General features: G+C 44.4%; 1 protein-coding gene across 9 annotated transcripts in view; it reads right to left on the bottom strand.

Moving 5' to 3' along the window:
• Positions 1-260: 260 nt before the first annotated feature.
• Positions 261-14120, bottom strand: part of LOC129857827 (receptor-type tyrosine-protein phosphatase U-like) — a 262960-nt gene continuing 249100 nt past the window's right edge. For 5 of the 9 annotated variants that reach the window (XM_055926445.1, XM_055926449.1, XM_055926447.1 and 2 more), the window contains 4 exons: positions 11286-11411; positions 9838-9995; positions 5553-5688; positions 1137-2753 (listed from right to left, as the gene is read on the bottom strand). In XM_055926445.1, coding sequence (XP_055782420.1) covers positions 2655-2753; positions 5553-5688; positions 9838-9995; positions 11286-11411 — 519 coding nt within the window. In that variant the 3' untranslated portion in view covers positions 1137-2654. The other 4 variants (XM_055926448.1, XM_055926452.1, XM_055926446.1 and 1 more) reach the window with 1 other exon arrangement.

A 14120-nucleotide genomic window follows, 5' to 3' on the forward strand; every position in this document is an offset into this window, starting at 1 on the left:
GCAACAGGATGCACCTGAACTCAATTTTGGGTTTTTCCGGTGTTTTTTTATACATTTGCAAAAAGAAAAAAAACAGTTTTTGCTTTGTCATTATGGGGTATTGTGTGTAGATTGATGAGGAACAAAAGTATGTCATCCATTTTAGAATAAGGGTGTATCAGAATAAAGTGTGGAAAAGGTCAAGGGGTCTGAATAGTTTCCGAATGCACTGTACATGTATCAACATGAAGGAGTAGAACAAAGTGAAGACAGGATTCAAGTCAGTCTGTGGGATTGACACGATTAAATTAAGTGACAGGTTAGGCATCCCGTTTTATTGGCATTGGATCAGTCTTATGACATATCAGGTTGGCCCATCACAAAAAGTGGCAAACACATAAAATTGTACTTCATCCTCCTATGTCTCGATGACTCTCATCTATTTATCATAGCACTGCCAATTTGGAAAATGTATTACGCAAAGCACTGTTTTTCATGTAGCCCATTGAAATCATTCCATTGAGTTGTACTATATCTTCCCCAGTGTTAGTGGACGGTGAGGCAGTTTGTGGTTGAGATATCTTGTATTCACCACAGTAGACTGCATTTGATGTGGCTCTTGGAGAGACCGGAACACTTCCATGTAGAGTCAAATTCTGTTTTTAGCTCCGTACTCTCATCAACAAGACAAAAACTGCCCGGGCCATCCATGTTTGAAGAAAAATGATGAAAGGCAGTGTAACCTCTCCACAGGTACTCTCTCATGTTTCTCCATCGTTGACGCCACAGAAACATTTAGCACAAAAGAGCTCCAGTCCAGTGGCAAAGACCAAAAACGCACAAAAACGAAGCTGAAAGTATCATAAATGAAAACAACATCGTCAACAATAAAATGGAGGAAACCACAGCTGTACATTAAAGGGTTAAAAGTGAGGAGCACTTCCCCCTTTTTTTATATTCTTGTCCTTCACAACACCTTAGGCCCATTAATCCAAACAATAAAGTAAATGTTGAGGGGGTCACAGGGTATGTAACCCAGTCAGCAGTCACAGCCCACGAGATGCACCAGCTATGGAACATTGCTATCTCATGCTATCTTCTATGCAGTCCAAGTACTCCAGGATAAGGTCGTAGCAGAATCGGTATTGGTCCTGCAGAATATACACGTACATGCATTAGTTACATACATCAACAATGGTAGTGATATGTAGGGTTAGGATCAAATCCATTTAAACTCAGGAACTGAAAAATTTAAAAAGCTTCAATAAAAGATAACTTTATAAGTCTTGAATTGAAATTCAATGTCATCTTAGGCCCGATACCTACGTAGCCTTTCCTACACATGCCTTTCCCACACTCCTCTCAGTATTTAGTAATCAGACGTACCTTTTTCGGTATTCTAAATAAATGTAATTCAATTGCTGAAAACCCTCCCACTGGCTGAGCCAACAGATTTTCTCGTCGAAATGTCATTCAATAGGGTTTTTATTACATTTATTGTATCTTTAAGTCATCCCGTTAAATATGGTGCTCCTTTAATACTTTACAAAAAATATATATAAACGCGACATGCAACAATTTAATTGGTTTTACTGAGTTACAGCTCATATAAGGAAATCAGTAAATTTAAATAAATTCCTGGGACCCTAATCTATGGTTTTCACATGACTGGGCAGGGGCGCAGCCATGGATGGGCATAGGCCCACCCACTTGGGAGCCAGGTTACACATGGTCTGAGATTGTGAGGCCGGTTGGACGTACTGCCAAATTCTCTAAAACGACGTTGGATGCGGCTAATGGTACAGAAATTAACATTAAATTATCTTGCAACAGCTCTGGTTGACATTCCTGCAGTCAGCATGCCAATTGCTTGCTCCCTCAAAACTTGAAACATCTGTGTCATTGTGTTGTGTGACTAAACACCACATTTTTGAGTGGCCCTTTATTGTCCCCAGCACAAGATGCAACTGTGTAATGATCATGCTGTTTAATCAGATTCTTGATATGCCACACCTGTCATGTCACACCTGTCTGCTAAATGACGTAAATGTAAATGTAATACAAGGTGGATGGATTAACTTGGCAAAGGAGAAATGCTCACTAACAGGAATGTAAACAAATTTGTGCACAACATTTGAGAGAAATATGGAATTTATGCATATGGAACATACACTTTACATGTTGTGTTTACATTTTTGTTAGGTAGACTTTTGTCGACAGACTAGAATACATTACTTGCACATTCATCTTCTGCACATCTATCACTCCAGTGTTTAATTGCTATATCGTAATTACCTCGCCACTATGGTCTATTTTATTGTATTACCTCCCTTATCTTACCTCATTTGCAAAACCTGTGTATATACTTTTTCTACTTGTATTATTGACTGTACAGTCTTGGCCAAAAGTTTTGAGAATGACACAAATATAAATGTTCACAAAGTCTACTGCCTCAGATTGCCATTATACAATTTGCATATACTCCAGAATGTTATGAAGATTGATCAGATGAATTGCAATTAATTGCAAAGTCCCTCTTTGCCATGCAAATGAACTGAATCCCCCAAAAACATTTCCACTGCATTTCAGCCCTGCCACAAAAGGACCAGCTGACATCATGTCAGTGATTCTCTCGTTAACACAGGTGTGAGTGTTGGCGAGGACAAGGCTGGAGATCACTCTGTCATGCTGATTGAGTTCGAATAACAGACTGGAAGCTTCAAAAGGAGGGTGGTGCTTGGAATCATTGTTCTTCCTCTGTCAACCATGGTTACCTGCAAAGAAACATGTGCTGTCATCATTGCTTTGCACAAAAAGGGCTTCACAGGCAAGGATATTGCTGCCAGTAAGATTGCATCTAAATCAACCATTTATCGGATCATCAAGAACTTCAAGGAGAGCGGTTCAATTGTTGTGAAGAAGGCTTCAGGGCGCCCAAGAAAGTCTAGCAAGCGCCAGAACCGTCTCCTAAAGTTGATTCAGCTGCGGGATCGGGGCACCACCAGTACAGAGCTTGCTCAGGAATGGCAGCAGGCAGGTGTGAGTGCATCTGCACGCACAGTGAGGCAAAGACTTTTGGAGGATGGCCTGGTGTCAAGAAGGGCAGCAAAGAAGCCACTTCTCTCCAGGAAAAACTTCAGGGACAGACTGATATTCTGCAAAAGGTACAGGGATTGGACTGCTGAGGACTGGGGTAAAGTCATTTTCTCTGATTAATCCCCTTTCCGATTATTTGGGGCATCCGGAAAAAAGCTTGTCTGGAGAAGACAAGGTGAGCGCTACCATCAGTCCTGTGTCATGCCAACAGTAATGGATCCTGAGCCCATTCATGAGTGGGGTTGCTTCTCAGCCAAGGGAGTGGGCTCACTCACAATTTTGCCTAAGAATACAGCCATGAATAAAGAATGGTACCAACACATCCTCCGAGAGCAACTTCTCCCAACCATCCAGGAAGTTTGGTGACGAACAATGCCTTTTCTAGCATGTTGGAGCACCTTGCCATAAGGCAAAAGTGATAACTAAGTGGCTCGGGGAACAAAACATCGATATTTTGGGTCCATGGCAAGGAAACTCCCCAGACCTTAATCCCATTGAGAACTTGTGGTCAATCCTCAAGAGACGGGTGGACAAACAAAATCCCACAAATTCTGACAAACTCCAAGCATTGATTATGCAAGAATGGGCTGCCATCAGTCAGGATGTGGCCCAGAAGTTAATTGACAGCATGCCAGGGCAGATTGCAGCGGTCTTGAAAAAGAAGGGTCAACACTGCAAATATTGACTCTTTGCATCAACTTTATGTAATTGTCAATAAAAGCCTTTGATACTTATGAAATGTTTATAATTCTACTTTAGTATTCCATAGTAACATCTTGCAAAAATATCTAAAGACACTGAAGCAGCAAACTTTGTGGAAATTAATATTTGTGTCATTCTCAAAACTTTTGGCCACGACTGTATGTTTGTTTCTTCCATGTGTAACTCTGTGTTGTTGTATGTGTCGAACTGCTTTGCTTTATCTTGGTCAGGTCGCAGTTGTAAACTTGTTCTCAAATTGTCTCCCTGGTTAAATAAAGGTTAAATATATATATATATTTTTTAAAACATTGAAAGAACGGGTTCAGAATATGAGGGATCAATGAAAGAAGGCCTTCTAAATACATGCATATTCGTCTCCATTTCAGCATCAACTGGTAGATTAAAAAATACTCTGATCTTGTAGATTATTCGGAAAGTATTCATGAATCATAAAACCAGGTTTGGAGAGCCTTTACGCAGGAAAGAAAGAAAACAGTGGTTTGATTCATGCTGAAAATTGCCACATTCAGTTCTTCAACCCATGGTAATGTTGGAAGATTAGTGTAGATATAATTAAAATAGGGAGAATATCGTTGGCTATTGCTGCATTAACCATGGAACTGTGTGATGACACGGTCAAGTATTGCGCCATGTGCTCTAATTCATAATGATTAAATTAGCCTACATGTCTCATTTTATATTATCAACTGTTAGTAATGATCCTCAGCAACAACTGAACGGCCATGAAGCGTTTACAGAGGAAGTAAATGAAAGTAAACAAAACAATGTAATTAAACTGAATAATAAGATAGGCAATATCAACTGAAAGAAACTAACACTAAATCAAATCAAAATCAAATAACATTTTATAGTTCACTGAATATGTGTGGTTCTAGGCCTAGTGACAGTCGATACTGATATTTAACATGATAGAAATAGGAAGACAGAGAAAGTCGGGGTAGCCAATCATTATAACATTCGAGAGTGCCCTGCAAGTTAAAAGGCCATACGTACAATTTAAGAGAATTTTGTTCCCAGCGTTCATAATACCCAATTGAATTAATTACTCAGCCTGAAACCCAGAATTTGTAAGAAACTGGTTGAAATGAAATTCATTTGAAATTCTGCATAATGGCACAGCATTTCATAAACTTTACTCTGGGAAAGTTGATATGTTGACATGCTTCAGTTTGCTGCCATATGACTGGTTTCACATTTGTCTGCAATCATAAGGTAAAATAGATCTAAAATAAGTGTAATTTATATTTACAATCACCTTATCCAAACGGATTACTTATTTACCTAGCTCTTATCAATAGATCTTATCAAATTGTAAATTACACTTAATGGAGAATGGTGTTATTTCCATGGGGAAAACATTTAATAGATTATTTTCCCACTTGGAACTGGTTGGTACGCTAGACTTTATTCATGGTTTCCTCAATCATGGTTTCCTCGCGTGTAAATGTGGTGGAAATACTAAGGAATTAAGTCAAAGTCATAATACAGCGTATCTGTAGACACACCTCTGCCATTCGAGCTCCACCTCAAGCTTATTCGAGCTCCACCTCAAGCTTATTCGAGCTCCACCTCAAACAAATAGTGGGTGAATAGCATGCTATTTTCATGCTTAAATTCAAGGTCGGAATACGCATACAGAGAAAAGCGCATAAAAAGGCAATTATATTCCATTTATGTGCGCTTAACCCGGGACGGAATTCCTCGCTAAAATACTCCAAAGCTAAATTGCAGCCGGGCAGCTCCACTCTACCTACCAGTGACTCCACCATGTTGGGTTTGGAGTTGCGGAGCGTCTTGATGGAGTAGAAGATGTCCACCATGTTCTGGTACTGGATCATCTCCAGCAGGATGGTGCTGGCACAGAATGTCCCACTGCGCCCACCGCCATTCCTATAAGACAGGGAGGAGTTGTTAGAGAAGGAGGAGTTGAAACACAACCTTCAGTGTGAAGATGCTAGGTTTTTAGTATTTAGTAGGATCCCTAATTAGCTGCTGCCGAGGCAGCGGCTACTCTTCCTGGGGTCCAAACAGGAAACAACACAACAGATAAAATGCATAATATACACAAATATACATAGCAGCAATACATTTACATTACAATTTATCCATTCAGCAGACAATCCCATCCAGAGTGGCCCATCCAAAAAATAAAATCTGATTGGTTTGTCCTCGGGTTTTTGCCTGCCATATTAGTTCTGTTATACTCACAGACATCATTCAAACAGTTTTAGAAACTTCAGAGTGTTTTCCATCCAAATCTACTAATACTATGCATATGTTAGCTTCTGGGCCTGAGTAGCAGGCAGTTTACTCTAGGCACTCTTTTCATCCGAACGTAAAGATTGCGCTCCCAGCCATAAGAAGTTAATGTAATCTATTTGTAGTGCTTTTCTGGGATTCTTGATTGTTTTTATTGCTTTACTGGGAGGCTTATCAGAGGTAGACATGAGAGTGATATTTACATTTGAGCTGATAGCGCAGGATGAAGTGCTAACAGTGGGCTTCTTACTAGTGCAAAAGATCTCAGTGCTAACAGTATAACTCAGGTTCATAGGCACATGCTTACCGCTGAGAATATCTGTTGTTTTGACAGAGACATTTAGTTGAAAATATATTAGGTTACTTACATTATGAATGCCAACACCCCTGGGAAAATGTACATTGCAGCAGCACCTCAAAAGCTCAGCAACAAAATGGATGGATATGGATATCATAAGGTGAATGCACCAATTTGTAAGTCGCTCTGGATAAGAGAGTCTGCTAAATGACTTAAATGTAGATGTAAATGTAAAATGGTAGGGATTATCTGAGCAGAGTTTGGGTCACTGATAAGTCATTGTCTCAACTTGAAATGTGAAGACAGGGTCCAGTAAGCATGTTGTGTGAGGCATTTTGTGGTGCTAGACGGTCTGGGATATCATCATGAGCAAAAGGAACATTAATAAACAACGGAGGCGAGGCCACATCCTCATTCCTGAAATGCACCTTGGCAAGGCTGACACCAAGTCGCCGCTGACACCAATTTTATCCCCTTTTCTCCCCAATTTTCGTGGTATCCAATCGCTAGTAATTACTATCTTGTCTCATCGCTACAACTCCCGTACGGGCTCGGGAGAGACGAAGGTCGAAAGCCATGCGTCCTCCGAGGCACAACCAAAACAAGCCGCACTGCTTCTTTAACACAGCGCGCCTCCAACCCGGAAGCCAGCCGCACCAATGTGTCGGAGGAAACACCGTGCACCTGGCCCCCTTGGTTAGCGCGCACTGCGCCCAGCCCGCCACGGGAGTCGCTGGAGCGCGATGAGACAAGGAAATCCCTACCGGCCAAACCCTCCCTAACCCGGACGACGCTAGCCCAATTGTGCGTCACCCCACGGACCTCCCGGTCGCGGCCGGCTACGACAGAGCCTGGGGGCGAACCCAGAGACTCTGGTGGCGCAGTTAGCACTGCGATGCAGTGTCCTAGACCACTGCGCCACCCGGGAGGCCAATACGGGCAATATTAAGGTAATCAATTGGCGTCAGCAGTTTGGAGGCCTGGAATTTACTGTTGTGAGAGCCGGCACATTCTGTATTAAGCCATAATTGATTTCATCGCTATAATCTCTTTCCCGGTTGTCGTGGGTATTGCTGTGTGACAGCACTGAGTGATGTATTTTTGGACTGTGGTGGCGGAGGTGCACGTGTTGTCATTCAGCAATGAGCATAAGGCTCCATAGCTCTATATTCAGTCAGGTCCTGAGCTGAGTTCTTATGAGAGGAGGAGAGTACAGTGCAATGCAGCCAAAAAGCCATGTGGCGCCATGCTTACTGCTCAAACCACCTCTTACACTGATTGATGTTATTCTGTAGTTCTTGATTGAGGAGGGGCATTCCTGATGGCTGGTACCTGATTGGCTTTGAGCCTTATGAACTGGTGTTTATCAGAGGTAACACCTACTTCATTGTCTGTGATTGGGTGCTAGCTATGTTGACTGCTGGTGTTTGATTAGGTAAAGGCAAGGCTTACCTCCAGTCTGGGATGAACTAAGCTGGGAGTACTGCTGTTTATGTGTGTATGTTTGTGTATGTCTGTCCCTGTGTGTCAAATCAAAACAAACTTTATTTGTCACATGCTCTGAATACTACAAGTGTATACCTTACCGTGAAATGCTTACTTACAGGCACTTAACCAACAGTGCAGTTCAAAAAGAGCTAAGAAAATATTTACTAAAATAAACTAAAGCAAATAAAATCTATTAAAATAAAAACACAATAACATAACAATAACGAGGCTAAATCCAGGGGGTACCGGTACCGTGTCAGTGTGCGGGGGAACAGGTTAGTTAAGGTAATTTGTACATGTAGGTAGGGGTGAAGTGACTATGCATAGATAAGAAACAGCGAGTAGCAGCAGTGTACAAAACAAATGGAGGGGGGCGGTCAATGTAATAGGCCGGTTGCCATTCAAATAATTGTTCATCAGTTTTATGGCTTGGGGGTAGAAGCTGTTAAGGAGCCTTTTGGTCCTAGAATAGGTGCTCCGGTACTGCTCGCCGTGCGTTAGCAGAGAAAACAGCCTATGACTTGGGTGACTGGAGTCTCTGACAATTTTATGGGCTTTCCTCTAACACCGCCTATTATATAGATCCTGGGTGGCAGGAAGCTTGCCCCGAGTGATTTACTGGGCCGTACGCACTACCCTCTGTAGCGCCTTATGTTCAGATGCCGAGCAGTTGCCATACCAGGTGGTGATGCAACCGGTTAGGATGCTTTCAATGGTGCAGCTATAGAACTTTTTGAGGATCTAGGGACCCATGCCAAATCTTTTCAGTCTTCTGAGGGGGGAAAGGTGTTGTTGTGCCCTCTTCACAACTGTCTTGGTATGTTTGGACCATGATAGTTTGTTGGTGATGTGGACACCAAGGAACTTGAAATTCTCAACCTGCTCCACTACAGTCCCGTTGATGTTAATGTGGGCCTGTTCGGTCCGCCTTTTCCTGTAGTCCACGATCAGCTCCTTTGTCTTGCTCACATTTTTTTGACATTTTTTAAAAACATTTTTTACATGAGGATCACCCTCACATTGAGGGAGAGATTGTTGTCCTGTCACCACACTGCCAGTTCTCTGACCTCCTTCCTATAAGCCATCTCATCGTTGTCGGTGATCAGCCCTACCACTGTTATGTCGTCAGCAAACTTAATGATAGTGTTGGAGTCGTGTTTGGCCACGCAGTTGTGGGTGAACAGGGAGTACAGGAGGGGCCAAAGTACACACCCCTGAGGGGCCCCAGTGTTGAGGATCAGCGTGGCAGACGTGTTGTTGCCTACCCTCACCACCTGGGGGCAGCCCGTCAGGATGTCCTGAATCCAGTTGCAGAGGGAGGTGTTTAGTCCCAGGGTCCTTAGCTTAGTGATGAGGTTCATGGGCGCTATGGTGTTGAACGCTGAGCTGTAGTCAATGAACAGCAATCTCACATAGGTGTTACTTTTGTACAGGTGGGAAAGGGCATTGTGGAGTGCAATAGAGATTGCATCATCTTTGGATCTGTTGGGGCGGTATGCGAATTGGCGTGGGTCTAGGGCATACGGGAGGATGCTGTTGATGTGAGCCATGACCAGCCTTTCAAAGAACTGAGTGCTATGGGCGGTAATCATTTAGGCAGATTACCTTTGCTTCTTTGGGCACATAGACTATGGTGGTCTGCTTGAAACATGTAGGTATTACAGACTCAGTCAGGGAGAAGTTGAAAATGTCAATGAAGACACTTGCAAGTTGGTTCGCTCATGCTTTGAGTACACGTCCTGGTAATCCATCTGGCCCCGCGGCTTTGTGGATGTTGACCTGTTTAAAGGCCTTGTTCACATCGGCTATGGGGAGAGTGATCACACAGTTGTCTGGAATAGCTGGTGCTCTCGTGTATGCTTCAGTGTTGCTTGCCTCGAAGCGAGCACTGAAGCATACACGAGAGCACCAGTGTGTGTGTGTTTGTGTGTCAGTGATTGCGTTTGTGCATGTGAGCACTCGTGTGTGTGTGTCAGATTGTCAGGAATACTCACAGGCAGTGGACAACGGTGCGGCCATCTCCACACTCCCTCTGCCACTTGTGCACGCGAGCCAGTAGGCTGAGGAAGGCCTTCTTGGAGTCGGGCACGTCGCGGTAGGCTGACCAGCGCAGAAACTGGAACTGACACACTACCAGCTGGCCCTCCTGGAGCTAAGGATAGAAAGAAAACATGAAGCTCATGAGACCTAAATGTGTGTGTGTGTATGCGTGTGTGTGTGTGCATGAGTTCCTGCCTGCGTGTGCGCGTTCATGTGTGTCCATAAGTGTGTGTGAGATTTATAGCTCTGCTGGTGAGACTGGGACCTGAGGTGTGAAAGAGAGATGTCCATGTGTGGTCAGAGCTATAGCCCAAACCAGCACCTGCATTAATATCACTCTGCTGCTGCAGGGGCACACGTGACAGCTGTAACAGCCTCCAGCCCTACAAGTAAGGAGCTAGGGATGCACTGTAAGTAATGCAGGTTGGACTAACACAAACAAATAGCATGCAAGGAGAAGTTACAATCATGGAAGTGGGATTTTCTATGGACCTATTTCACACACACAAACAATTGCACACACCCTCGTTTCACACAGACAAACACACCATTTCCCGACACTATGCTATCTGTGGGATGCATTCTTCCAGGTTGTGTGAGGTGCTGTTTGACAGTGCAGTGTGGAGGAGAGAGGTAGAGAGAGGTAGTGTAGGTGAGGAGGGATGAGAGGAGGGGTAGATTGGGGAAAGGAGAATGCCACTCTATGAGGGTGGTTATGGACACCTCCTGTCACACCCTGCCAGCAGGGACAGGCCTCGCATGGAGGGGTTAGTCTGGTTGACAGTGATGCAACACACCTATTCATTTACACACCCACACACAGTACAGCAATGTACACAAACTTAGATCTTTCTACCGTTCTGACAGACAGACGGAGATAATTAAGACACACACACGAAGGCACGTAGGCATACGCACAAGCACGAACATGCACACGCACACGAAACAAAGCCTCTATTATTCTTCACAGAGGTAGGGAGGGAATATTGATAGGCATCTTCCTTTTCTTCCTGCCGGCATACTAAGGGGGACTTTGACAACACCAGCACTCCCTGTACTTTGACAACAGAGCTGTCATCTTCAGTTGGGATTGACATGAAGCCTGTTTCATGAGTTCTGCCTGATTCTCTACGTCAGGTACTTAATTTAAATTTGTGACATGCTTCATGAACCAATACAAAGGGAGAGAAAATTTGCATTTGAGTCTATTACAATATCGCACATTGTGGATATGACATGCATTATGGTCAAAGTCCCCCTTAGTATCCGGGCAGGAAGAAGATGCCCATAAATGTAATGACAAGCGGGGAATTGAAAAAGGGAGACGGTTGTTTTATAGGGTTGAACGCATCTACTGTGTGTGTGTGTGTGTGTGTGTGTATACATGCTCTTAGTGACTCACCCGTGTCACATTTTTGACACAGAACAGACGAGTGATGACGTCATCGTCAGCTGACGTGGACAAGAACTCAACCTCCATTGGCCCATACTGCTGTAGACCAGGCTCTGGCCAGTACTGGACACAGGGCTAGAGAGAGAGGAGGGGAAAGAGAGAGACAGAGAGAGACAGGGAGGTAGGGTAGAGTGAAAAAGGAGGAGGAGGAGGATAAAATAGCTAATTTGGCATCTTTGGGACCTATAGATCACTGTCAAGAGTCGAATCAATTCATCCCCAAAACCACCCTGTGACGACTCCAAATGTGTTCCAACAGCATGTGATTGGAACTGGTACTGTAACAAAAACTAGCAGACTTTTCTGAAAGGAAGGGTTCTCACATAATTATGAAACAGAGTGAGTGCAGAGAGAGAGAGAAAGAGAGAGGGGGAGGGAAAGAGCGAGAGGAAGAGACAAAGTGAATGTGAATGTGTGTGAGAGACAGAGCAAGAGCGAGCAACAGAGAAGTGGGCCGGTATTAAGAGAGAATCAGGCAGACACTGTGAGATACCTACAAAGAGAAACCTTGAGTTATAGCTTGGGGGTAGGAATTTAAGGTGACATAGCTGAATCTGTAGTTACTGAAATGAAGCGAGGAGTGTTACTGATTACACAATATCAATGTGGTCAGAGATCAAAGAGACACAATGCAGTGCGGACAAAATGGCGCCGGAGGAGATGGCCGCCGTTTTACGGTCTCCTAACCAATTGTGCTATTATGTGTTTTTTTTCGCGATATTTGTAAATGATCTTGTACATAATGTTTCTGCAACCGTATCTTACGGAAGAAAACAGCTTTTGGATATCAGGACAGCGATCACTCACCTCGGATTAGACAAAGATTTCTTCAACAACAACAACAACAAGCAGGACTCACACGATATTCTCCAAACACCCCACAGGGCAGACATCCCAATTATTCGCAAAAGGAAGCGACGTAGAGGACGAAGAGCTGGATGCCTCGTCCGGACCCGCAGAAGGCAACTAGGAAAGCTGCCGTTACCGTCAATATCACTCGCCAACATGCAATCATTGGACAATAAACTAGACGAGGTACGATCACGAATATCCTACCAACGAGACATCAAAAACTGTAATATCCTATGCTTCACGGAATCATGGCTGAATGACGACGTGGATATCTAGCTAGCATGATTCACGCTGCACCGGCAGGATAGAACAGCACACTTCGGTAAGAAGAGGGGGGGGGGGGGGGCGGTCTGTGCATATTTGTAAACAGCTGGTGCACGAAATCTAAGGAAGTCGCTAGATTTTGCTAGGCTGAAGTAGAGTATATTGTGATAAATTGCAGGCTACACTACTTGCCTAGAGAGTTCTCAGCTATACTTTTCGTGACTGACTCGGTCTATAAAAAAAATTGTCAGATGAAGCAGATGCTAAACTACAGGACTGCTTTGCTTTCACAGACTGGAACATGTTCCGGGATTCTTCCGATGACATTGAGGAATACACCACATCAGTCACTGGCTTTATCAATAAGTGCATTGAGGACGTCGTCCCCACAGTGACTGTGCGTACATACCCCAACCAGAAGCCATGGATTACAGGCAACATTCGCACTGAGCTAAAGGGTAGAGCTGCCGCTTTCAAGGTGCAGGACTCTAACCCGGAAGCTTACAAGAAATCCTGCGACGAACCATCAAACAGGCAAAGCGTCAATACAGGGCTACGGTTGAATCATACTACACTGGCTCCGACGCTCGTCTGATGTGGCAGGGCTTGGTGAGGTAGTATGTACATGCAGGAGGGAAGCACAGCCGCGAGCAGCCCAGTGACACAAGCCTACCAGACGAGCTAAATCACTCCTATGCTCGCTTCGAGGCAAGCAACACTGAGGCATGCATGAGAGCATCAGCTGTTCCGGACGACTGTGTGATCACGCTCTCTGTAGCCGACGTGAGTGAGACCATTAAACAGGTCAACATACACAAGGCTGCGGGGCCAGACGGATTACCAGGACGTGTGCTGGTAGGCACACGGTGTCTTCACTGACATTTTCAACATGTCCCTGATTGAGTCTGTAATACCAACATGCTTCAAGCAGACCACCATAGTCCCTGTGCCCAAGAACACAAAGGCAACCTGCCTAAATGACTACAGACCCGTAGCACTTACGTCCGTAGCCAAGAAGTGCTTTGAAAGGCTGGTAATGGTTCACATCAATACCATTATCCCAGAAACCCTAGACCCACTCCAATTTGCATACTGCCCAAACAGATCCACAGATGATGCAATCTCTCTTGCACTGCACACTGCCCTTTCCCACCTGGACAAAAGGAACACCTATGTGAAAATGCTGTTAATTGACTACAGCTCAGCGTTCAACACCATAGTACCCTCAAAGCTCATCACCAAGCTAAGGAACCTGGGACTAAACACCTCCCTCTGCAACTGGGTCCTGGAATTCCTGACAGGCCGTCCCCAGGTGGTGAGGGTAGGTAACAACACATTTGCCATGCTGACCCTCAACACTGGAGCTCCACAGGGGTGCGTGCTCAGTCCCCTCCTGTACTCCCTGTTCACCCACGACTGCATGGCCAGGCACGACTCCAACACCATCATTAAGTTTGCTGACGACACAACAGTGGTAGGCCTGATCACCGACAACGACGAGACAGCCTATAGGGAGGAGGTCAGAAACCTGGCCGGGTGGTGTCAGAATAACAACCTATCCCTCAACGTAACCAGACTAAGGAGATGATTGTGGACTACAGGAAAAGGAGCATCGAGCATGTCCCCGTTCTCATCGACGGCGCTGTAGTGGAGCAGGTTGAGAGCTTC

The sequence above is a fragment of the Salvelinus fontinalis genome, chromosome 6, assembly GCF_029448725.1.
Source record: "Salvelinus fontinalis isolate EN_2023a chromosome 6, ASM2944872v1, whole genome shotgun sequence".
Taxonomy (NCBI): domain Eukaryota; kingdom Metazoa; phylum Chordata; class Actinopteri; order Salmoniformes; family Salmonidae; genus Salvelinus; species Salvelinus fontinalis.